Genomic DNA, 27,940 nt, shown 5'->3' with positions numbered 1-27,940 from the left:
TTTTTAATATCTTATTTGGTATTGGATAATTATATGTCATAGTTTTTGCCTTTAGGTTTCTATAATCAATAATCATTCTACGTTTTCCTCTTTTTTGTTCACTGTGTTTATTTACTATAAATGCCGGACTAGTATGTTTGCTATTACTTTTTTGTATGTATTATTTTTCTGATAATTCATCTATATGCATTTTGAATTCTTTTAAATCATCAAAGTTATATGTTAATGATTTTTGGGTTATTATACTATTTTTATCTATTAGCTCAATTTTTACAGTAGTCTTATGTTTTTCCCATCCTTTTAATGGATCTTCACTATATAGTTGTCTTAATTTTTTCTTTATTATTTCTACCTTATCTATTGAAAATATAGTTATTTCTTCTTTATTTATTGAAAATATAATTTGTTCTATTGTGTTTTCAGTATTTTTTATATTTTTTAATTTTTGTGTGATTTTTTCACTTTCTTTTATCTAATCAGTTTTCTTTCTTATTTTATTATTAACTTTTTTTGCTCTTACCTGTTGTTTACATGGTGTTGTAAACCACCAGTGTGTTTTAGTTTTTATATGTGGGTATAGTTTATCTAAAAACGGCATTCCTTATAGCATATCTATTGATGTTAGTTCATAATTATAGGTCTCTTCTATTGTTAATATTTTATCACATACTTGTATTTTTATTTTTTATATTTCTAGCTTTATAGGTAATTAAGCTTCCTTCATAATTAAATTCTTTGACTACTATTGGTGTTTTTAGCTTATCCCATTTGTCTTCTGGTAAATAATTATATCTACATAAGTTGGCTTCTTCTCCTGTATCTATCATAGGTGTATAATATCTGTCATAATATCCTTTTACTATTATTTTCATAAGTACAAATATTTTTATGTTAAGGTTCTTTTTATCAACAATCTTTCCTTATTGTAGGTTATGGTTAATTGTGTATGTTCTATATTGTAGGGTTTTACTTGTTCTAGCCATTTTATTCCTATATTCTGTCTGTTTTTTGCATATCTTCCTTTATTTCAAATTCTATTTTTATTTTTCTAACTCCTATTATTATTTCCTTTTCAGTTGTTTCTTTAATAGTTATTAAACTTCTTGGTAGATCTGGGCATATATTACTATTAGATTTTATTTCTTCATTTTTCACTAGGTATTTTGCTATATGATTTTCTTCTAGTCCTATATTTAAGAGTATTAAATATTCTTTTTCATTGATAGTTCATGTTATATAATATTGAGTTAAATTAATTGTTGAAGTTATTTCATAATTTGTTCTTATAACGACCCAATTTGCTGAACCGGAATGCTACACGTTGCTCATGACCCCGAAGGACCACAAGCTAACCCATGACTGATATCTATACCTGTATACTACATAAGATAACATAATCATGTGGAAAGATGCTCGGAAAGGCCAAAAGGTTCGATCATGAACATAACTGAATAACGTAACATTTGTGTGGGGTAATAGAATACCTAAAACAAAATTGAAGTCTCAAACATGATAATCTGTATCTACTCTGCATCTCTTCTGAAAGCCTTTACTGTCTGAAGAATCTAAATAAGGAGTTGATGGGACATGTCCCAACTAACTCCAACTAATAAGCTAATCAATGAGATACTAGAAAATCATTATGTCCTCGAAGGATGAGGACTCACTTCTACTCTGACTGCTAAATCTAGAATCTACTGCTGATTTGGAACTCGTGTCTCGGAACCTATGGTGTAATATACAAAGAAATCATCATACCGTGAATGCGTCAGTACATATGTACTGAGTATACATGTGAGGCAGGATATATGCAAGGGTTTGCATGCATGAATAATGCTAACTGACTGTGTAACATGAATGTGAGAATACATGCATAAATACGTAACTTTAATTGACAATGTGATTTTGTGATTTCTAAGTCTGTATACTGATAACATGACATGCTAGCAACTGATATAACTGATAACATGAAGGACTATCTCTGAATAATGCTGATAACATGGGTGACTGTAGAGTATAACTGAGAACGTGGGTAACTGTAGCTGACTGTCCTAAATCTAGTGGAACTATCTAAGTTTCGTACTGTATCTGAGTTAACTGTGTCTGACAGTCCTAAAATCTGAAGAACTATCTGAGTTCTATTACTGAGACTCATTGACTATATCTGACAGTCCTGATTCTGTAACATGAAATTATGGGAAGTAGTATCTAACCGATATGCCCTAAAGGTGCTATGATAGCTGAGCTGGGGTCCAATCTGTGCCCTGATTGGAAGGGTTTCAATACCGCGCCACTGGTAAGGACAACATGTGAGTAACCCTCATATAATAGGTAACTCTAGAAAGAACAGTAGGAACCCTCACATAACAGGTTAAGCCACCTCATCTACCCTCATATAGTAGTCTACGATGTCTCAACCTATGCTGGCTACATATTTCTGGAATGCAAGGATTGCTTCTAGGAATCACACCCTCGTATAACTGGTGAGTCCCCATCCTTGGGTTCACTCGGTGCTAATTCCTACTCCCATCTGAATGGACACTGAACATGATTTACTGAACTGAACTAAGCATGGACTGAGTTACTGAATTTCCTTGGCTGACGGAATGCTACTGATATTTGACAACTGACTGAGTCATGAGATCATGGAGATTTTTCCTGAGTTATAAGACTATCTGAAGTCTAAGAGTTTATAGCTTGACTGAGTGTATCGTGAAAACATGAGATGGATCTAGGCACACAACTAATATTTTGGGTACAATTACCCCCAGGACTCGATGGAAGGAAACTGACATGACTTGATATTCTTGAATACATGATAATCACCACAATACGCTTATAGAAGCATTTCATCAAACATCTAATAGGCATAAGCTTGTACATTTATGGGGATTTTCATGATATCATGCTAGTTAGGAAAATTTCCTTCATCTAGGCATTTTATCAAACATATGGCAGGCCGAGTACATGTAAACACATTATACAATAATTAAACATCATGCTTCAATTCCAATTCCATCATACAAGGTTTCAGTTATGAGATTTCCTAAATCTTTATCTATATTAATCAACCCACATGGAATTTATCATCAAATCATGGAATAGAAATTAATTCGTCATTTATCAACATGAAAGAGAACATACAAAGCATGAAAACATGAAGAAAATCCATAGCTTGTAGTTAAAAAGGATTCGTCGACTTCATGGATGAAAGGAGTCCATGAATGAACATTATGCATACCTTAGATCTTGATTTCGTGAAGATTGATGGTGAAACCTTCCTGAATTTGAATCCCCAATAGAAATCCTAGTTTGTTCTTGAGAGAAACTAATATGTTTTGGGTGAAAAATGGTTGAATCACGTGTTAAAGGGATTATATAAGGGTAGGAAGTTGACCCTTTTAACCTTGGACATGTCAGTAAATTTTCAGTAAAATTTCCTGAGTTGGGCCCTTGGCGCGACGCGGCGTTATCGTGCCGTGTCACTGGAAATTGATAATTGGGAAACTGCATGGTGGCGCGATGCGGAGATATCACGTTTCCACCTTGTCTACGACCCATAATTTTGGTGTGACGCGTCAATATCATGGAGCAACACTGGAATTTGATAATTGCCGTTTGAGCTATCTCCGCGACGCGCTGAAGATTCGTTCGGGTGTCGGATTTGGGCGAATTATATATCGATGGAAAGCTTATTCAATTTCTCAAATGATAGGAAGTGAAAATTATGGAAATACCACGTGTATAGGAATGAACTCTTATTTCAAAACAAGTTCTAACATCCTTGAGATGATTTTCAAGCTAAGAAAAAGAATGGGTATCACAATATCTCTCCCTTGAGAACATTCGTCCTCGAATGAGACTGATTGATAGGGGAAACAATGAGCTGAGCATGAATAACTGGAACATGATCTCATGACGGACGTGACTGACAAGCTGAACATAACATACTGAACTATCTTATCCATGCATAACTGATTCATAAATGCATAACTGAAAGTTCTAAAGAACTAAATTTTCTCACAATGAGAATGCATGTCTGATGCGTTACAATATAATTGATCCAATACATGAATTCATGACTGAATATGTGGTGGTACTTGATACCAAGATTATCATGGAAACATGAACATGAGACTGAATACTAAGTGATGTACACTAATCAGGAAACTGAGTAAACCTAAGGAGAACTGTTACCTTGAGCTTGATCTGAGTTGGTGGGGAAGAGGTGAGGGTACTTGGTATGCATATCTGCTTCTGCTTCCCAAGTAGCTCTCTCGATGAACTGACTTCACCAAAGAACTTTAACTAGAGGGACTTCTTTGTTCCTCAATCTACGGGTCTGATAGTCTAAGATTTCAACTGGAATCTCTTCATAAGAGAGGTTGTTCTTAACATCAATACTCTGAATAGGGAGTATGACTGATGGGTCACCTATACACTTCTTGAGAAAAGAGACATGAAAGACTGGATGAAATGAGGCTAAATCTGAAGGCCATTTGAGCTCATAGGCTACTTTGCCAAAACAACTAAGAATCTTGAAGGGACCGACATATCGGGGACTGAGCTTTCCCTTCTTACCGAATCTCTTTAATCCCTTCATAGAAGAGATCTTGAGGTAGACATGATCACCAATCTCAAACTCAAGATCCTTTCTACGACCATCTGCATAAGACTTTTGTCGGCTCTGATCAGCCTGGAGTCTTTCTCTAATTAACTGAACTTTCTCTAAGGCGTCGAATACTAAGTCAGGACCTATGACTGAGGCCTCACTAACTTCGAACCAACCGATTGGAGATCTACATCTCCTGCCATAGAGATCTTCGAATGGAGCCATCTGAATAATGGAATGATAGTTATTGTTCTTTGCAAATTCAATCAATGCAAGTGGTCATCCCAACTACCCTTGAAATCAATTACACACACCCTTAGTATATCTTTCAAAGTCTGAATGGTCCTTTTTGCTTGACCATCTGTCTGAGGATGAAATGTTGTACTGAGATGAACTTGGGTACCAAGACCCTTTTAGAATGCTTTCTAAAAAAATAGGTGAATTGGGTACCTCTGTCTGAGATAATAGTCAACGGAACACCGTACAATCTGAACAGCTCCTTAATGTAGAGCTTGGTGTAATCCTCGGCTGAATAAGAGGTATGAACTGGAGGGAAAAGAGCTAATTTGGTCATTCTATCTAGAATGACCCAGACTAAATCATGCTGATGACGGGTTCGAGGCAAACCCGTCACAAAGTCCATGTTCACAACTTCCCACTTTCAAGTAGGAATACTGAACTCCTGTATAGGACCACTAGGCTTATGATGCTCTATCTTAACCTGCTGATTTGTAGAGCACTTAGCCACAAACTCTGCAATATCTCTTCTCATCCCAAACCACTAATAGATTTCCCGCAAGTCTTGTGGCCCCTGGATAAATAGAGTAGTGCGCACCATGCGCTTTTGTAAGAATTCGCTGCCTTATGTCATCTACGTCTGGAACACAAATACGACCCTGACAATGAAGAACACCATCTCCCCCTTAGGAGAAAACCTTTATTTTATGATTCTGAACTGGCTCTTTTAGCTTGACAAGGCTAGGAACCTTATCTTGCTTTTCTTTTACCTCAAAAACTAGAGATAATTCTAAACTACTCTGAATACATACACCGCCCTCTGAAGAGTCGACTAAGCGAATACCTAGTCTGGAAAGATGGTGGACTTTCTGGACTAACTTCTTCTTGCTATCATCAACATGAGAAATACTACCCATGGACAATCTATTGAGAGCATCGGCCACTATGTTGGCCTTGCCTGAATGATAGAGGACACTCATGTCATAATATTTTAAGAGCTCTAATCACCTTCTCTGATGAAGATTGAGATCTTTTTGAGAAAAGACATACTAAAGGCTCTTATGATCCGTGAAGACGTTTACATGAAATCCGTAGAGATAATGCCTCCAAATCTGTAAGGCAAATACTACGGCTTCTAACTCAAGATCATGAGTAGGATAATTCTTCTCATGGGTAAGCTGTCTAGAGGAGTAGGCTATGACCTTACCATGCTGCATCAGGACACAACTTAAACCTACTCTGGAAGAGCTAAGACTGGGGCTGAGGTAAGTTGAGTCTTCAACTCTTGAAAACTCTTCTTGTAAGGGTCTGACCATTGAAATTTAACTTTCTTCTGAGTCAATCTGGGCATAGGGGATGCAATAGATGAAAGTCCTTTAACAACCTGTCTGTAATAGCTAGCCAAACCTAAGAAACTCCTGAAATCTAATGGAGAGACAGGTCTTGGCCAGTTTCTTACTGCTTCGGTATTTTGAGAATCAACTCTAATGCCATTATTGAAAATGATATAGCCAAGGAATGCTACTGATCTTTGCCAAAACTCGTATTTACTGAATTTGGCGTATAACTGATGATTTCTAAGAGTCTGGAGTACTATTCTGAGATGGTCTACATGATCTCGCTCAGTGAGGGAATAGACCAGAATATCATCTATGAAGACTATGATGAACATATCCAAGTATTGCTTGAACACACGGTTCATCAAGTCCATGAAAGCGGCTGGGGAATTGGTAAGACCAAATGACTTGACTAGAAATTCGAAGTGACTATACCGCATACGGAAAGCGGTCTTCGGGATGTCATATTCTTTAACTCTGAGCTGATGATAGCTGGATCTGAGGTCTATCTTAGAGAAATAACTAGCACCCTAAAGTTGGTCAAACAAGTCATTGATTTTAGGAAAAGGATACTTGTTCTTGACCATAACCTTATTGAGTTGATGGTAATCAATGCACATTCTGAGAGAACTGTCTTTCTTGTGCACGAATAAGACTGGTGTACCCCACGGGGAAATGCTAGGTCTAACGAATCCCTTATCTAAGAGGTCCTTCAACTATTTTTTCAGTTTCTTGAGTTTTTCTGGTGCCATTTTGTATGGCAGAATAGAGATAGGCTGAGTGTCTGAAAGAAGATCAATACCGAAGTCTATTTCCCTTTAGAGAGGAATTCCTAGAAGATCTTCAGGAAAGACATCTGAATATTTATTTTATACTGAGACTGATTTGAGACTGGGAGCCTCAGATCTGAAAACTCTAACATAAACTAGATAATAAACACATTCCTTAGATATCAATTTCCTTGCCCGAAGGTAGGAAACAAGTTGACCTGTGAAAGCGGATACACTACCCTTCCACTCTAGGACGGGTTCATTCGGGAACTAAAATTGAACTATTTTGTTTCTGTAGTCGACTATGGTATAGCAGGAATGAATCCAATTCATGCTGAGAATGACATCAAAATCAGTCATCTCTAATTCGACTAAGTCAGCTGAAGTGACTTTCTGAAATATCATAACCGGGTAGTTTCTGTATACCTGGCGGGCTATGATAGTTTTACCCACTGGGGTAGATACTGAGAAAGGCTCGGCTAAAATTTCGGGATTGACTCTGAAATCAATTGCTATATAAGGAGTAACAAAAGACAAGGAAGCTCCTGGATCTAGCAAAGCATAAACATGCACATGAAAGATCTGTAACATACCAGTAACTACATCAGGAGAACTTTCCTAATCTTGTCGAGTCTAAAGAGCATAGAGATGATTTGGGAGTTGCCCGCTAGTAGCACTGGAAGTGGCACCCTATTGATTTGGACGACTAGACTGAGCTGAGGAGCGATTCTGTTGTCCCTAAGGACCTGGCTGCGGACATTTTCTAACTCTATGGCCTGGCTTATCATGACTAAAACAAATGCCACTACCTGCTCTACACATACCCTGATGGTGGTTATCGTAAGTCTGGCAAAGAGGATAGTTGCGGGTACTACTAACACTGCCTTGGGTCTTAGAGCCTGGCGCTCTATCTTTGTTACCCTCTCAAAACTTAGGAACTGGAGCACTAGCTGTAAAGGGAGCTGGAACTGATGACTTAGGATGACATTGGGAATGGTTTTCTACTTTTGATTTAGGTAGAGCGAAGTTTAAACTACCTGTCTTCGCTCCCTTATTCTGTTTCTCCCGCTACTTAATCTTCTGCTCCTCTATCTGCTGATCATGGGTAATAAGTCTAGCTAAGGTTATGTCAATGTTCAGTATGGAGGATCTACACTCATTAACCACGTTGTTGTTCACCTTCAAAGCAAACTTACTCATCTTGGATCTACTGTCTGCAACTACATAAGGGGCATACCTGGCTAATTGAGTAAAATTAAAAGAATACTCTTTCACTATCATATTGCCCTGCCTGAAGTTGATGAACTCTAGCACCTTGGCTTCTCTAAGATCTTGGGGAAAGAATCTGTCTAAGAATGTAGTGATAAACTCCTCCCACTCTATATGACCTGCATTATCTGATCTTTCGAACTTCCACTATTTGAACCAAGCATGAGCTTCATCCTGCAACTGGTATGCAGCTAGCTCAGCACTCTCAACAGTAGTTACCCCCATGGCGTCTGTCACTTTTTGAACTTGATCTAAGAATTCCTGAGGGTCTTCATCTACTTTAGACCCGAGGGAGGTTGGATGATTCATTCGGGTAAAGTCCCGAATCCTTGCTACAGCTGAGTTGGCCACTGGGTTAGATAGAACAACTGTTGGCCGTTCATTATGAGCAGTGACTGATTGAGCAAGAGTGGTAATACGGTCCTAAACTCTGCGTGAGAAACATGATCGCCCGAAGGTTCTTTGGGCTGAGGGGCTGACTGATTTCTTCTCTAATGAGGCATATTCTGAAATTAAGAGAAGAACCGGATAAGACTGAGAGACTTACTTGTAATTATGCTCACTGGTATGACATGAATACTAAAAGAAGGGAAACTATTCTTAAACATCTTATAGCCTTTTGCACATAAATATGGCGCGTAACACACCCATGTACAAGACTCTACTAGATGCGGCTTTCAAACTTTCTAGGACTCAATTAAACCTGACTCTGATACCAAGTTTGTAACAACCCAATTTGCTGAACCAAAATGCTACGCGGTGCTCATGACCCCGAAAGATCATAAGCTAACCCATGACTGATATCTGTACCTGTATACTACATAAGATAACATAATAATGTGGAAACATGCACTGAAAGGCCATAAGGTTCGATCATCAACATAACTGAATAACAGAACATTTGTGTGGGGTAATAGAATACCCAAAAAAAAACTGAAGTCTCAAACGTGATATTTTGTATCTAGTCTGCATCTCTTCTGGAAGCATCTACTGTTTGAAGAATCTGAATAAGGAGTTGATGGGATATGTCCCCAACTAACTCCAACTAATAAGCTAATCAATGAGATACTAGAAAATCATTATGTCCTCGAAGGATGAGGACTCACTTCTACTCTGACTGCTAAATCTAGAATCTATTGCTGATCTGGAACTCATGTCTCTGAACCTATGGTGTAACATAAAAAGAAAGCACCATAGCACGAATGCATCAGTACATATGTACCGAGTATACATATGAGGTAGGATATATGCAAGGTTTTCATGCATGAATAATGCTAACTGACTGTCTAACATGAACGTGAGAATACATGTATAAATACGTAACTATAACTGACAACGTGATTTCGTGATTTCTGAGTCTATATACTGATAACATGATATGTTAGTAACTGATATGACTGATAACATAAAGGACTATCTCTGAATAATGCTGATAACATGGGTGACTGTATCTGAGTATAACTGATAACGTGGGTGACTGTAGCTGACAGTCCTAAATCTGATGGAACTATCTAAGTTTCATACTGTATCTGAGTTGACTGTGTCTAATAGTCCTAAAATATGAAGAACTATTAGAGTTCTATTACTGAGACTGATTGACTATATTTGACAGTCCTGATTCTGTAACATGAAATTGTGGGAAGTAGTATCTAACCGACATGCCCCAAATGTGCTATGATAGCTGAGTTGGGGTCCAATCTATGCCCTAATTGGAAGGGTGTCAATACCGCACCACTGGTAAGGACAACATGTGAGTAACCCTCATATAATAGGTAACTCTAGCGAGAACGGTGAGAACCCTTACATAACAGGTTAAGCCACCCCATCTACCCTCATATAGTAGGCTATGATGTCTCAACCTATGCTGGCTACATAGTTCTGGAATGCAAGGATTGATTTTAAGAATCACACCCTCGTATAACAGGTGAGTCCCCATCCTTGGGTTCACTCGGAGTTAATTCCTACTCCCATCTAAATGGACACTGAACATAATTTACTGAACTGAACTGAGCATAGACTGAGTTACTGAATTTTCGTGGCTGACAGAATGCTACTTATATCTGACAACTGACTGAGCCATGAGATCATGGAGATTTTTCTTGAGTCATAAGACTATCTAAAGTCTAAGGGTTCATAGCTTGAATGAGAGTATCGTGAAAACATGAGATGGATCTAGGCACACAACTAATATTTCGGGTACAAATACCCCCAGAACTTGATGGAAGGAAACTAACATGACTTGATATTTTTGAATACATGATAATCACCACAATACATTTACTGAAGCATTTTATCAAACGTCTAATAGGCATAAGCTTGTACATTTATGCGGATTTTCATGATATCATGCTAGTTAGGCAAATTTCCTTCATCTAGGTATTTTATCAAACATATGGCAGGCCTGGTACATGTAAACACATTATACAATAATTAAACATCATGCTTCAATTCCAATTCCATCATACAAGGTTTTAGTCATGAGATTTCGTAAATCTTTATCTATACTAATCAACCCACATAGAACTTATCATCAAATCATGGAATAGAAATCAATTCTTCATTTATCAACATGAAAGAGAACATACAAAGCATGAAAACATGAAGAAAATCCATAACTTATAGTTAAAAGGGATTCTTGAACTTCATGGATGAAAGGAGTCCATGAATGAATACTATGCATACCTTAGATCGTGATTTCGTAAAGATTTGTGGTGAAACCTTCCTGAATTTGAATCCCCAATAGAAACCCTAGTTTGTTCCTGAGATAAACTTGCAAGAAAATAAAATATTTTGGGTGAAAAGTGGCTGAATAACGTGTTAAAGGGATTATATAGGGGTAGGAAGTTGACCCTTTTAACCCCGGACACGTCATTAAATTTTCAGTAAAATTTCCCGAGTTGGGCCCTTGGCGCGACGCGGTGTTATCGCCCCATGTCACTAGAAATTGATAATTGGGAAACTGCACAGTGGCGCGATGCGGACCTATCGCGTTGCCACCTTGTCTACAACCTGGAAGTTTGGCGCGACGCGCCAGTATCGCAGAGTAACATTGAAATTTGACATTTGCCATTTGAGCTATCTCCGCAATGCGCTGAAGGCTCAGGTCAAACACTGTCTCACTAAAAAGGCTCTAACTCTTCCCTCGGGTGTCGGATTTAGGCGAATTATATATCGATGGAAAGCTTATTCAATTTCCCACGTGATAAGAAGTGAAAATTATAGAAATAACACATGTATAAGAATAAATTATTATTTCAAAACAAGTTCTAACATCCTTTAGATGATTTTCAAGCTAATAAAAAACACATGTATTACAGTTCTTTTCGATGATCCTGATGATTCTGGTTTTTCAAAAGCTATCCTTTTTGTTATACTTATTCTATCATTTATTATTTCTAAATCTTCTTCTATATCCATGTCTTTGTAACTGTAATCATTGTTATCAATTGTTTTTACAAATTGTTCAAAAGGACTTTCTATTTGTATTTTATTAATTTTTTTTTTCCCGTTATTTTATTTTTTGTTATTAATACATATAGATTTTTATATCTTGCTGTAAACATTTTACTTCCTGGGGTTAGTTCTATTCCTGATTTTCCAATATAATACTAGTGATTTATCTTTGTTTTAATCTGTTATTGCTACTGAATAATTCACACTTATTATAAATTTAAATTTTTGGTATATTAAATTTCTCTTATAGAAGTTATTATACTTTTTTCTATAGGTTTTATAATTCTATCATTTGCTAAATATAATTCTATTGGTGTTTCTATCCCTTCTCTAAAACATGTTTTTATTAATATCTCTATTCTTCCAAGATGTACATATTTTATTGAGTCTTTACTTTTTATATCGTTTAGTTCTTTATTAATTATTTTTTTGTTACTAGTGGTATACTAGCTCTACCTTTTGCATACCTATAGTCTATTACATGTTCTTTTTGGCTTACTACGTAGTATTCTTCTTTTCATCTACTAAATATATTTTTTATTGTTGGTATTTTAAATATTTTTTCTACACTTAAATCTAATTCTTTTCCTTTTATCTCGTCAAATATATTATTATCAAATATTATTTTCTGATATGTTCCTTCTTTATTTAAATATTCTTCCTTTGTTATTATTTTTATATCTTCTTCAGTCATTTGATTCATTTGATTTATTATCTATTTCATTATCTGTTTCATTTTCCGAAATTTCATATATACTATCGTCACTTTCTAATTCGTAATCTATATATTTTATTTGCATAGATTCTGCATTTTCTATCTTTATTTTTGATATTTGTTTCTTTTATGGGTCATTAGGTATTTTATATTTATCTACAAATGAAACATATAGTAGATATATGTTATTAAGTTACCCACTCTATCTGCACTTATGTATATAATTGGAGGAAATATTTTGAAAATAGCATCATATGAAAAATGAATATTTACTTACATACTGAAATGATAGATGAATTTAAGATACTTGTTTTATATGTACTTAAGGATATAGAGATAGATATAAATAAAATTATATGGGAAAAGGTATTTGATATTGAAGATGAAAATTGGATAGAAAATGAATTAGAACGAATACACTTAAATGACGATGATAGCTACTATTCATACCTAGATAAATATTATTCAGATGTATATTATACAGATTAAAAATGTTAGAATATATTAAAAGAGTTAGAGAAAAATAAAGTTGGTTATATGAAGAAATTAATTACAGGAAACAGCTTAAAAGAGAAAAAAAGACAATTAGAAGAAAGATTATTTAGAATAAAATTAACCTTAGAAAAAGGAGATACAAATGATAATTTATATAATATTATACATGAACAACAAATATTAATAAATCACATAGATAACATAGAATCACATATTAGATATTGTACGATTAGAATAAGTTATTACACAGAAATTTGTAAAACTATAACTACTATAGGATAAAATTATAAACTACGAATACTTAGAATACTGGAGAAAAGATATGGAGCAAATAAGATTAACGGAAATACTTATGAAAAAGAATCTACTTGACTACATAAAAACTACAATTTATGGAACATATAGTAGATATATGTTATTAAGTTACCCGCACTATCCGCACCCCCTACAATGGGTATCAGAGCTATGTTATTTAAAAAATGTACAAGTAAATATGAGTTAATTATGAATATTTAATAAAAACAGATATATTTCTAAGGAAAAGTTATGAATGAGCAAAGCACAGATTTATCAAATCTACCAGAACAGGTATTTTCATTTACAATTATGAATAGCTAAATTCATAAATTCCTGACAATCATGATATAATAAAATAAGCTCATGTTAATTACTTTATAGTAGAATTATTCGAAGAATAGCATGTTAAGAAGTTTATTAGCAAAGTGAAAAAGGAGAAAAATTCTCAAGAACTTTGTCATCCTAAAGGTGAAACCGGTGAGGCAAAAAAGCGTGATAGGGGAGAACCAGAGTACAGGCGCGGTTTAGGAAAAAAGTATCCAGATTACCATGCTAATAGCGATCGAAGAACATGTTATTTAAGAATAATCTAGTATATAGTGATCTAAGATGACCATATTTTGTTATGTATATGATTGGAGGAAATATTTTGAAAATAGCATCATATGAAGAAGAATATTTACTTATCTGATGAGATGATAGATAAATTTAAAATACTTGTTTTGTATATACTTAAGAATATAGAAATAGCAGATATAAAAAAAATTATACACAAAAAGGTATTTCATTTTAATGAAGAGTTATTAAGTTCTATAGAAAACTTACACTTATATAATGATAGCTACTGCTCGTATTTAGATAGTTATTATTCAGACGAATATTATACAGATTAAAAAATGTTAACTAGTACAAGTTATCCGCAAGTTATCCGCACCCCCTACAATTGGTATCAGAGCTATGTTATTTAAAAAATGTACAAGTAGATATGTGTTAATTATGAGAAATGTTAGAAATGTTAACTTAATTATTAATATTATTAATTATGTTATCTTGTTAACTATGTTGTTATTTATTTGTTAAATATGAGAAGACCATTTAAAAATACACAAGCTTTTAGAGAAATTAAAAGAATTCTAACTAGTTACTACCCAGAATATAAGAAGTTAAATAAAACAAAAGAAAACCCCCATAGATTAGCTTACTTAATTACCTTAATATCTAGCAATGAGGCAAAATTAATAATTTATTTAAAATCTAGAAGAATGAGATACATACCACCTAATTATGATAAAATCAGATTTCGGTATCCACCAAAATATTATAAATATTGTACAGATGAATAACATAACAAAATCACAAAAATATAAAGAACTAAAACAAATAATATCTAAAAAATAAAAAGAATTAAAAATAAGAAAAGAAAGACTACAGTATAACATGATTGTCGGAGTATGCCAAAAATCAATAAAAGCACAAAAGAAAGAAATATCATATTTAGAATCACAAATAGATAATCTGGAATACATATATCAACATGATCTATACATTAAATGAACAAAAAAGAATTTATAATAGATGAAAAAATATATGAAAATTATCACGGATTAAAGATAAGAATAGTATTTTCTAATCTAGGAAGAAGATATAAGAAAATAGGTAAACATTTATATTTAATGTTAGAAAAAGAAGAATTAAAATTAAAATATAAATTAACAGTCATGGTAAGAATAGCAAGAGAAAATAAAGAAATAGACAGGAAAAAAAAATAGATAAAATAAAACAACAGACTATAGAAGAAATACAAAAAATAGAAGAAACTAAAAATAATAGGATTGCTGAATTAGAAAAAAATATTTGTCTTAAAAGTCTAATTTAATTGTTGCTAAAAGTTACCTTTGATAATAAAATCTTTTGTCACTAATTACAAGAAAACACTTAATTATTTCATATTGATATTATTTTTTAAATTAGAATTGAATAAATTGAAAATAAAATTATAAAAAATGCCAGATAATGATAAAATCATCCATAATCATACAAATTAAGAAAATTAAAATTGTATTGAGGTAATATCACCTTGGCAAATTAAAATAAACCAAGTCCAATAACAAAGAAAATCTAACTGAGATATAGAACTAAATATTACTCGCATCCTAGACTAAGACAGATATGTAGAGATTTCTTCCAAAGTACCAACAATTTGTTGATCTTGCAATTAGTCTTCATTCAACTCTCAATTTTATACGTGTATAAAAGAAGAAAATTAGGATTGATGATATTGCTTATAGATTTGGCAATCAAAATGACTCTACATGCTGAACGCAGTAATGATCAAATGCAAGGCAATAGGGACAACAACAATAAGACACTAGTCAATTAAATCAAATCACACCTAAATTAAAGAGCACAAATCAGATGAAAAAAAAATGTGTAGGTGCTGCACCAAAAACAATGGCAAAATCAGAGAAAAAGAGGAAAAAAGACTTTTCCTAAACACAATTCTATGCGAAAGAAGACCAAAATCAAATCAGTCAAATAACCTCCATTTAGTGAATACACTAGTGGGTTCATAAAATATCTAGACTGATGTAACAGTTCATCAAAAGACCATACTAAATGATGGAATTCACTGTATGAACTCACACCGCAAAACAGACAAATTGACCAATTATAGCAACAAAATCTCAAATTACAGTGAGATTTCCTTTAATCATATCACCAAGTAATGCGTAGTAAAAAACCAACTCACAGCAAAAAAAATATTGCATTACTAAACATCATAAATCCTCAAGATTAACAATATACATCATTTTCGGAGTTTTGTCTCAAAAAAGAAAAAGACATCATTTTTGGAGTTTTCTAAAAGACGAAATTTGAACGGACAAAAGCAAAATGAAAAGAAATTTGACAGTAAAATTGATACAAAAAGAGTAGAGTATACATACGATATGCCGTCTTGAGGAGACCAAATCACACCTGAACTAAAGAGCACAAATCAAACGAAAAAAATGTGCAGGTGCAGCACCAAAAACAATAACAAAATTAGAGTAAAAGAATAAAAACGACCTTTCCTAAACACAGATCTATGCGAAAGAAGACCTTGAACAGGATTTGATTCTTCTTTTGGAGCTCCAAAATTAGTTTCATGTCCTTGGTCAAAGCCTTTCAGATGATTGAATGTTATGTGATCACGTAATGATTTAAGAAGGGATTGGCCATAAGAAAAGATGAAAATGTCCAATTTTTTGCTCACTGAAGTATTTTCTCCTGCATTTTAGGAGAAAAGGTAGCAACTCCTTACTGAAATAAGGACGGTGTGTGAGGCACCATGTTATCAAATTAATATCAAATTATGAAACTTGTCAGAAATGCGCAAGTCAATTCCCCCCCCTCCCTCCCAAAAAAAAGAAAGCAGCAAATCCAACCGGTGGGAAGGGGAGTAAAAGTTCAAATTATGTAGTACTAAGACTGATCAAATGTGTACACGTTACTCCTTCACGAAACTATGCATATTGGATAAGCTAATGGTATAGGCACTAATTTAAGTTTATCATCATTGTACAAGCAACTGGACTTGTACATAATTCATTCAATAATAGACAATGGCAGATAAGGAGGGAAGAGACTTCCTTTCTTAAAAAATCCTGCTCGTTGGTATGAGCACCAAATGTGAGAATCACGAAGATTCCATTCTCGGTGGTGCCAAACTATGGAAATGGAGTTTAGGTATAGGCTCAAGATGAGATTCTTGTGATACACCAGTTTGAACGTTGAAAGCACCACATAATGGGTGAGGCCTCACGTGGGTGCCACTGGTGATGCTTCTCGTCCTGAAGAATTGTCAAATCATTAAGGATTGATGAAGAAGTATTCCTTTAAGCAAATGAGACCCCATGTGGAATATCTATATGCACGCAATGTGTATCTTAGGTTGGCTGATCTATGAATATTAACAAAGCAACCAAGTACCAACAGTTAAAAATACAAAACATATTTTGATTTATCTTTGTTCTGCCAGACTTCAGCGTGAGCGTTGGAGCAAAGATAAAGTTGTCATTGTGTGACTTATAGGTGATGGATCCAAATCATGGAATCAGCCAACTGTTACTTGAGTCATGGTAGGCCTACTTCACACCCCTTTGGGGTACATCCCTTCACAAACCCCACGAACAATGCTTCATGTACTAGGCTGCCCCCTTTATGTTGCTAGAATTTACAAGGAAAAAGAGAATATAATCCTATAAGAATGTTCTAAGAATTTTCTTTACATATTGGTGGTGTCAGGGCCAACTTGCAGACACCATTGAGTACCTTCTACCTCTCCCTAGTATAGATACCTAGTAATACTGCCAAACAAGATTTAGGTAGATGAGAAGAAATCACATAGCATTTTTTGTATCGATTGACATTTGAACCTTGATCTCCTATGATTTTCACCCACTTTGACCTCTAGACCATACCTTCGAGAGCTACGACTACGATTGCATGAGAACTTCAAATATTGGTAATAACTATAATTCATATTAGCATACCATAGATGATGCTATTAACCTAAAAGAAGCTCAATGTTTAAAAAGTTTTGTAATCCATTAACAGATAGGAAGTTTTATTAGTTAAGTAATAAATGAGTTAAAATCTTGGCCAAACTCTTCATGGATAGAAAGCAAAAATCGAAGAATGCTTGGATCTCTGTCATTCACGTCCTCATCCTCATTAATTCTCTCACCCTCAGATTCTACAATCTCTTTGCACTTTGCAATGAGTTCTTCAATTGTTTGTTTGATTACAAAAACTGCATTTTCATCGTGGGATGATCTTACATAAAACTTTGATCTACAAAAACTTCAACGATGTCAGTCAAAGTTATTAGATAGATTAAGCTTGGGAAAAACCATTCAAGTATAGGAAGAACCTTCCTGCCAATATCAACAGCTATGGAACTGCCAAACTCTCTTTTAAAGTTTAAACCACAAGGTATCATGCTACATAATTCATTGATATCAACAGCTATGCGCCGGTCGAAACTTGTTGGTTGATTAGGTCGGTCTTGTATATCAGTCCTATTCTACTTGGATCTATTTCATGTCATTATAAATTCATTAACACCGTAAGGTCCTTTAACATAAAGACAGTGACAATGCAATATCTCTAAAATATACATGTGAAGCTGCATATTTCAAAAACATCTGCACCCTAAACTAGCTGGAGACTTGAACTCAGCTATTTGAATCATCTATATCCACTCTGCTCTAGGAGAGTCGAAGTCAGCTATTTGAATTATCTATATCTGCTCTGCTCTATTTGAGCCCATTTCATTCCAAAACAAATCAAGTTGCAGTCTAACAAATTTTCTTTGGGGGTTTACATATACCCATAATTGGTGCTATAATTAAACTTTAGAAGAAAAAATTATACTGTAACCAACCAAAAAGGAGTTCTGCCTTTATTTGAATTTGTTCATCTTACTTTCATGTTTAGTCCATTTCAAAAAGGAAAGTCTCTTTACTTTTCTAGAAACTCTTTAATTCTAACTTTCTACATGACATATTTAAAACCACAAGATTAAGAACATTTTGGTACATTCTATATATCTCTAGTTTAAAGCCACAAGATTCAAAAGTATTACTCTCTCCTTGGAATTCTTTAGTTAAGAAGTAAATTGAAGCATGAAAAGAATTGAATAAAGAAAATTGGAAGAATCCTGTACAATTAATATTGCAGTAGAGTGGATATTCTTGAAAAGTCACATTTATAAGGTATTAAAATGATCAAAAAAGTGAGTTCGGGAAATCGATTAATCAGTTTTAGGTAAGATTCATGTTTACTTAATGCACTATCAAAAGAATGGGAGACAAATAAGATCACATGTTCCAGAGAATCTCAAGACAACACTTGACACTAATTACCTGAATGAAAAATTTCTTTAGTGAATATACACCATTTCCAGGCATTAATAACTTCCAATTTAAGAATTTGAGTTGATTACATAGTTTCTTGAGCTATCCAACTATGGAATTCCATACCTTATTAATCTTCTCTGGTCTGCATGCTTAGACCATACAGCCTGCAATGAGTTATCCTAATACATAATTGAAATGACGTTAATGCTTCAAGTGATCAACATAAATATAGAATGTTATAGAACAAAAGCTTATATGCAAAAGATACCTACATTCAAATCTGCCAGTGGGGTTTCAAACGTATACTCTTCAGGCAGTTCCTTTAACAAATCAGTATCTGGTGTAAGATCCCACATATTCTGCCAAGTGAAAGCATACACTCAGTTACATATAAACTCTATATACAACATATATTCCTGAATAACATGCCACTTTAGACCAAAGAACCAACCTCATATTTATCTTCTTCAGCTGAACCATCCTGTATGAAAGGACATCAATCTTTTAAGAACATGATTTGCATTCTCAACCCAGATCCCAAAACCAAGGTAATGAACTAGAAGCCACTCAATCTAGAGCAGCTAAGAACTAAGATTTATGCCTAGTGGTATGATATCTAGTAGCCAAGTCACCCTGAGATCCCAATTGGCACAAGGATGTAAGTTGTTGATACCATGGGGTTAATAAAAAATAGTATAGATGCAAATAGTTGAGATATCTCGTCAATTATTTCTCAAGTTATTCCGATAGTGTTTCCTTTCTATGATGCACATGGCCACTTGTGTTACATAAATTTATTTGGTGACAATGGTTAAAAGGTGCAAGTTCTTATTAGAGGCCAATGAACATTTGGAAGACAACTTCCATCTTATTTTCTGGAAACAAGTTGTAGTTGTAGTATGAACTTTAGTACATCTTTAGAGCAAATGTATTTTTGTAAGACAACTAGCTCTCCCACGAACCACATATGTGCATATTCAAGTAGAGACAAGCACACATGATCACTTACATAGAAGGAGAGAAAACAAATATCGATCAGTTATGCATTATGTATAAATTGTAAGATTAGGAATAACCATACCCTGATTTTATGGGATACCCACAAACCAACATCTTGGGGAAGCTCGTTTCCTGAAGAATCTTGTTCACTTCTAGCATGGGAATTATCTGTTGCAAGAAGTTCTTGCCCAACTCCTTGGGCTATCACAATAACCATGTGTCGAGAAAATAGCTCAAGAAAAATTAGCTCAAAGAAGTTCAGAAAAGGAAATAACACCACACCCAATCGAAGTACAACAATATATTTAATATAATCCCATAACAGGATATCCGATGAGGGAAGGTATATGCAGAACTTACCACCTAACTAATAGGTAAAAAATAGTTATTTCAATAGACCCCGGCTCAAGAAGAAATAGTTTAGAGTAGTTCAAAAATGAAAAATAACACCACACCCATTGGAAGCATAAAAAAAAGTTTACCGCACACACCATCAGTTTCTAAAATAGTCTTTATAAACAAGCAGTGGACTCATACCAAAGGAGGAAAAAACAGAAATCTTTACCTTTGGCAAAAACTACTATTTCTTTTTTTTAGACTAAAAAGGGGTCTGTAATGGCAACCTGATAAATAGACTACACCAAATGTATAATAAAAATCAACTTCTCACCTTTAGTTAAAAAAAACAGGCAGTGGCATACCAGAAATACTTACAAGGTAAAAATAAGATCCTTTACCTTGCTAAAGATTCCTTTTTATTTGTGTTTTCGAAAAAAAAAATAGAAGAAGTTGAAATGGTAATTAGTGCCTAGTGAGATCTTCTAAGCAAGAAGGAACTTTCTGTTTACACCAAAAAAAAAAAAAGAAGAGAGCAGAGACTACTCCTCAATTGCAAGAAACTCGACTCTACACTTTCATAAGCTCTTATATTTCTCTCTCTCCAAACTACCCACATTAACGCTATAAAACCATGTTCCAACCACATTAAGCATATCAGGAATATCAGATTACTGGAACTGCCACGAGATAATGGCAAAATTCTTTCTCTTATGTTGAGAACAACACTTACAGGGATTTAATCTTCCAAAAAAATACATCTGTGGGATTATAAAAATCCTTAGATGCTACATTGTAAGTTGATCTTGAGCATTCTTACAGTTAAGTTAATATGTCACCCTTGATATCATGTGGAATTCGGGAGAAGATTGGATCTGATACACCAGATGATTTATGTCCACTATCAAATTATCTATTCTCATCCTACCAGTCTATTAATTTACTGTGCATTCTTCATCCAAGCCCCAAAATCAGTGTTTTTTCAGATGAAAAATGCAAAAGAGAAAATAGATCTGTGGAGCTATAAGTGAAAAGTGGGAACTGAAGTGTCTTCAGTGTGGAACTTGTCTTAATTTTATAGAAAATACAGATATTGCGTAGCTTTAACACTTGTAATATCAGATTGTATAGAACTTACTAATTTTGGTATCTACCGTATGATAGAGACAATACTAACACATCCTCTAGTATTAAAGATAATCGAAATATCAAATTGAATTGAACTTACAAATTTCAGCACATCAAATGGAAATGAATTTACTAATAATTCAGAATATATTGTATAAAAGTGACAATACTAACACAATAAAATATTGTTTCAACAAGGTCATGGAAATATAATCTAATTTTGAATTAAACATTGATTGAAAATAACTACTTTACAATATTTAATTTCATGTATATTTGATTTATAACTGTAACTAAAGAATTTAAGGGGGAGTCCCGAATTGGAAGAAGCAGAAGAATTGGGACTACTCTTTTGGATTAACCAGTGATTGAAAGAACTCTGGAAACAAAAAATGCTAAAACTAAAAAAGAAATATTAACGTTCCACTTTATTGTTTTGTGAGACCATAATAAAAAATCCTTTTTTGTTTTACTTCTCATTTTTTCAAATATAACATATTTTTGTCTAATTTCATTCTGCATAGGTAAATTACTGCATATGTGATCAAATTATAGGGCCTCAATTTCTTATGATATATATGGATGTTAAGTGTCAATAATGACAACACTGGAAACATAATTCCCAAGTACAATTATTCTAGGTGGGAGACAAATGTTGGACTAACAAGTCAACACTTTGATTAGTGTCGATCTATCATTGAGGCGGTGTGTTCGACCCACTGCAACTTTAAAACTCAATTGAGTGACTTTCACCACTTCAACTGCTAAATCGAGACGTTCCAAAAAGGTTCCCATTTTTAGTATAACTAGACCATTTTAACTAAGTAATCCTCAATAAAAGACTAATTTCATGTTTTTAGCTTTTCTCAAATTCGATCATTTCCTCAATTCATCACAAAGTTATAAGCTAAATTTCATAAAAGAGAATCATTCTTATCACACAAAAAAAATATCGTTATCCTGTTCTAACATCCTATGTAAGATCATACTGCTGGTCTCGACCAGAGGATGGTTGATCATTTCCTTGCTTCTTTATCTTCAAGCGAAAGTTCATAAACGAGAACCATTTTGATCAACTAAAAGATATTGTTATCCTCATCAAATTAACTTCTCCAGTGCCTATGTAACCTTATATTGTTGGTCCTAGCCAGTGTATAACCAGACAATTTAACAATCAAATCACAAAATTTAGGTGCAGCTCTAAAATGAGCAACGAAACTATGAACTCTACTTCATAGTAAGAAACCTTAGAAAAATCTAACAAACAAGAAACTGGGACTACTTAGGGGAAGAGAAAAAGATTTTCGCTTAGACATATGAAATTAGGGGTCAGTGCAAAACTTTAAATATTACATTAGTTCAAAAGAGAAATACCTGAATCACTCCTAAACACAGACTATATCCTCCAAAGATCATCTGTTAGCCATAAAGTTAACACCTAATAGTGCGAGCAGCACCAGTAATATCAACAGAAAGTCTAATCATGCTTACAGTAGCAAACAAGCTAAATAATATTGTAAAACTAAGAATTTCAATATTACAAATTAACAAACAATCCAAATCTCCTGAAAACAAACATGCACGCACCCAAACTCTCTCATAAATCTTCAAAATTTAAAAGGGTTTTTCTTTGCCCAAATGGTAAAAAGGTTTTATTTGACCAAATCATATCAGAGATTCACCAAAAAAGGATTTAATGCGCAGAAACAAGAAGAAAACAAGAATAACAGGGTTAATCAGGGCTTAACTCAATCTAATTTCTAATTGAAATCCAATTCCGCACTAATTTCTGGGAGAATCTTAATCGTACACTTCAATCTTAACAATGGTATGCTTCAATTCCACTTTAAAACATTAATTAACAACAGTTTGCTTCAATCTTTAATTCTTCACCTTTTCGAAGGTGAATAAAATACAAATAAAGATAATTACCTCTTCAAGAATGAGCCTCTTCAAAAAATAAACCCTAGAGCAAAAAGGCGGAAAATTGATGAGTAAGCGGGTTGTAGAAAAAGAGGCTCAAGTTATAATCATCTAATAGAACTAATAGAGGAGCTCAAGTTCCCAGTTTTTGGCACCTTGAAAAAGTAATTGAAAATGTAATATTGAGAATAAGCCCTAGCTATGGGGTAAATTTTGGTCGAATGTTATTATGTTTTATGAATTTTTTTGGTAATTAAAAATTGAAGGGAATAAAATATATTGGAGGGCATATAATGGGGATATTTCAAAAATAACAGTATTTTACTATAAAACTCACCTTTTATAACCATATTTTACATAATTATCATTTATTATCGTTGTATTTGATTTAAGCCAGCTATATTCAGTTTTACAGATTGTATGTATTCATATAAAATATGAATACAGTCCCTATTTAGCCGCTATATTCGATTCACAGCTGTTGTATTCACTTTTACTTTGTGATATGTATTCATAAAAATATAAATACACTACATATTTAGTCTCGCCAAAAACACTATCATTTTTTTTCTTTTTCATTTTCTTATATTTTTTCTTTTGTCGTGTTTTCCTCGTTTTTTCTTCTTATTTTTCTATTTTTTCCAATTTTAATTTTTTTTCTTTTTTTTCTTTTTATTTTTCTCTCTCTTCTATCTCTAACTTCCATTTCTCTTTCTTCTTTTCTTTTCTTCTTTAATTTTTTTATTTTTTGTACTTATTTTCTTTATAATTTTTTTGTTCTATTTTATATTTTTTGTATTTTTGAAAAATATGACTACTCGAGCACAAGTCATGAATGATAACGTAAATACCACAATTATTTATCATATTTATAGTTACACCGTCTTTTATATTTTTGTATTCGTTGATACAACTGCATTTGTATTTGTATTTTAAAGTTCATGTTTGTATTTGTATTTGTAATTCACATTATATTTGTATTTTATAGTTCGCACTTGTATTTGTATTTTTTAGTTCGCAACATCATTTATATTTTATATAATTCACACTTGTATTTTAAAATTATTTTGTATTTGTATTTTATAATTGACTGTATATTATATTGGATTATATTTATATTGTGGTTTTATTGTGTTTGCATATTTAGATTATATTTGTATTTGTATTCTATTTTCGCCGATGTCTATTTGTTTCTAAAGAATTATTTTGTATTTGTATTTGTAAATTTATTGCACATTGTATTTTGCGGTGACTATGTATAATTTGTATTCTTTTTTCGTCTATGTATTTGTATTTTTAAAGAATTATTTTATATTTGTATTTATAAGTTGATTGTATATTTTATTTATATTTGTAATTTCATTTGTTTGTATTTGAATTTGTAGTTGACAACATCATTTGTATCTTTAAACATTATAAAAAATTGTTATTTATCTTTCTATGAAAACTTGTATTTACATTTATTGATACAATTTGCATCATAATAAAAATAAAAATAATAAATTATACAAATACAAATGTTACATCTGTATCAATGACACATGTTTATACAACATGAACCATATGCATACAAAATGATACTTGTTTATATACAAATATAAAGGATAAATTTGAAATATGAAACACAATGATATATTTGCATTGAAAGACAAATTGCATATTTATGTATTTTAGTCTCAAGCAAATAAAATTAATCAATATACTTATTTATATACAAAAATATGAATGATAAATTATACATATTCACAACTAAATTATTCAACTAAAAATAATAAATTTATTTAAAATACATAGTATGATACAAAAAAATATAAAAACAAACAAAAAAATAAAAAAGGATAAAAAATGACCAAAAAAATAAAAAAGAACAAAAAAAGAATCAAAGAAAATACAAAAAAAAAAAAAAACTTGCAAGAAAAAAAAAAGAAATATAGAAAAAGATGAAAAAATAGAAAGAAAATATGATTTAGGCTACAATTATGGTTGTACTAGCGTGTAACTATAAGGCTACAAAAATAAATGAATAAAAAATAAAAAGAAAAAGGTGAAAAAAGAAAAAATGAAGAGAAAGCAACAAAGAAAAAGAAAAGAAAAACGGAAGAAAAAAACTAAAAAAGGAAAAAAAAGAAGAGAATAATAGAAAATAGGAAAAGAGAGAAAACACATGAGAAAGACTATAAATTGTAATTAGGAATAATTAATAGGAAAGAGGGGGTTGTGAATTGTAATTAATATTCGGCTTTAAGTGGTAATAAAAGTGCAATAGTGGCTAAATCAGGTAATTTTTCCTATAATATTTTAATGTTAAAAACATTGGAGGGAATATCGTATTTTTAATTAAATTTTATAAAAGTTATAAGACAACACTTATAAATAGTTGTTTTAAAATAATAAAACTAACCATGTTCTAAAAGTGTAATCATATTTGCAAAAAGTGTTGCCAATTAGATAAAGATATGGCAACACTTATAAAGTGCAGTGAATAGCTTTAAAAAGTACGCTTTACGAGCGTTGTCAAAATTATCGTGGCTTAAAGTTAAAAGTTAAGGCTACATTTTAAAAGTGTGCCTAAAAATATTTTAGGCAACACTTTACAGGTGTTGTCCAGATTTAGTGTGGCCTTAGGCCAAAAATGTTGCAGTGTCACCTTCTCTTCTGCAAAAGAAAAAAAAAGTCACTGTTATGATATTTCCAACTGCTTCACTGGCAACTTCACTCGCATCCTTGTATAGTTCTCCAGGAAAATCTAACTTGCATAAGCATTAATTGCCAATTGTACTTGAAAAATTTTGTTTATACAGAAATTTGGAGCTAACCTTCGCATCAACGCAAAAAACCACTAAGTAATTTCACGAGTAGATATCCATTTAGTCCAAGTAGAGGCACCATAACTATCATTATGAGTGTCAATTACCAGCTTGCTTCAAGTCCAATAACTAATCTAGCTATAACTGTTGAAGTGCTCTGCATAAGAAGATCAAGTGAGTTTCCAACTATACCTCAGACAGATGCCGCATTTGTTGATAGTCGAGAGCCAATTGCACCAATTGAGTTCTCTTCGTTGTATTATTGACATGGATACTCTTTCATCATTATAACTTTTGACTACCTTTTTATTTTCGTATTTGGAGATGATTGAGTTATTATATTTCGAATAAATCATCAATCAATATTGTGGCTTGTTTTGAATAATATTGTGGGTTATTATAAAGAAGCTTAGTAATTATTTTTTCATAAATGCCTTTTGTTGGATAATGCTTATGTTAACATATATTTAAAAAGCTTGTTGCGTCTCTTTAACATTTTTAGAGGTTTTGTTTGTAATTATTTTTAAAAATTCAGACTATCATAATGATGTTCAAAAATTTTATCTTTTCATATTAGTAATGTGATGCAGTCTATATCACTTTGTCTGAATATATATTTATTTTTTCTAATTTTTATTTATTTGAGTAAATATTTTTATAGTATTGATCTTATAATTATACCTATGAATTTCTTCGTATCTAATAATTACACTATTCAACTACCAAATCTAAGTCGTAATTATTTTTTGTAATAAAATTTTATTGTGATTAATTGCAGGTTAAACAGTGACGATAATATAATTGCTGCTAATTGTTTGAATTATTAGTTACATAAACTATTGTCACAATTAAATATAAAATTTTGTGGCTAAAACTTACAATATGATAGCTTCAAACTTTAATTAATTAGTTAATCATATTCAACTTCGGTCTACTTAAAATGTTTCTCATATATATAAGACTAACACACTGACTGTATACCTTTCGAAAAATTCATTCAATAAGTTCACTTCAACCTTCACACAATTAGATCGAGTCTTGTTTTCTATAGCTATATCAATATAAAATTAATTTTCGATAATCATAAACAAAAATAGCCAAAGATCAATTTATATTTACCTACGAAATTTTTTTGTACAAAAAATAACAAAATTATTCAGCTACAAATTCTAGATCATCACTACTTAACGATGGCATATTTTGTGACAAAATTATATTGTCACTAAATCATAGATTAATTAGAGACAATAAAATGTGCGTCACTAATTATATATAGTATTAGTGACAAAAATTGAGGTCACAATTAACTATCAAATTTTGTAGCTAAAACTTACAATATTTAACTACGAACTCTAATTTGTCGCTATTAGGACACCTTATTTTTTATGATGATTTTTTTTTGTGTCTAAAATTATAACTAATTGAAGACAAAAAATAATTTTTCACGAATTGGATCCATTATTCGAGACAATAAAATGAGCGTCACTAATTGTTTATAGTATTAGTGACAAAAATTGAGGTCACAATTAAATATCAAATTTTGTAGCTAAAACTTACAATATTTTACTACGAACTCTAATTTGTTGCTATTGAGAAAACTTGTTTTTTATGACGAATTTTTTTGGTGTCTAAAATTATAACTAATTCAAGACAAAAAAAAAA

The 27,940-nt window shown here is 32.5% G+C and overlaps 2 protein-coding genes across 3 annotated transcripts in view; one reads left to right on the top strand and one right to left on the bottom strand.

The window, feature by feature from the left end:
- Positions 1 to 27,940, top strand: part of LOC107859531 (probable aspartic proteinase GIP2) — a 93,191-nt gene that overhangs the window by 63,974 nt on the left and 1,277 nt on the right.
- On the bottom strand, positions 17,667 to 23,691 carry LOC107841305. Of its 2 annotated transcripts, XM_016685270.2 has the most exons (6): positions 23,481 to 23,685; positions 20,167 to 22,986; positions 19,537 to 19,566; positions 19,358 to 19,444; positions 19,209 to 19,264; positions 17,667 to 18,018 (listed from the first exon to the last, which is right to left on the bottom strand). In XM_016685270.2, exons 2-6 carry the CDS (start codon positions 20,299 to 20,301, stop codon positions 17,799 to 17,801), a joined length of 528 nt encoding a protein of 175 aa, XP_016540756.1. In that variant the 5' UTR covers positions 20,302 to 22,986; positions 23,481 to 23,685; the 3' UTR covers positions 17,667 to 17,798. The 2 variants fall into 2 exon arrangements, with proteins under 2 accessions (XP_016540756.1, XP_016540763.1); XM_016685277.2 differs by lacking the exon at positions 19,537 to 19,566 and having other exon boundaries at positions 23,481 to 23,691.

This window comes from Capsicum annuum, chromosome 1 (assembly GCF_002878395.1).
Source record: "Capsicum annuum cultivar UCD-10X-F1 chromosome 1, UCD10Xv1.1, whole genome shotgun sequence".
Taxonomy (NCBI): Eukaryota; Viridiplantae; Streptophyta; class Magnoliopsida; order Solanales; family Solanaceae; genus Capsicum; species Capsicum annuum.
The sequence above is the reverse complement of the archived record's forward strand: the minus strand, read 5'-3'. Positions and strand labels throughout refer to the sequence as shown.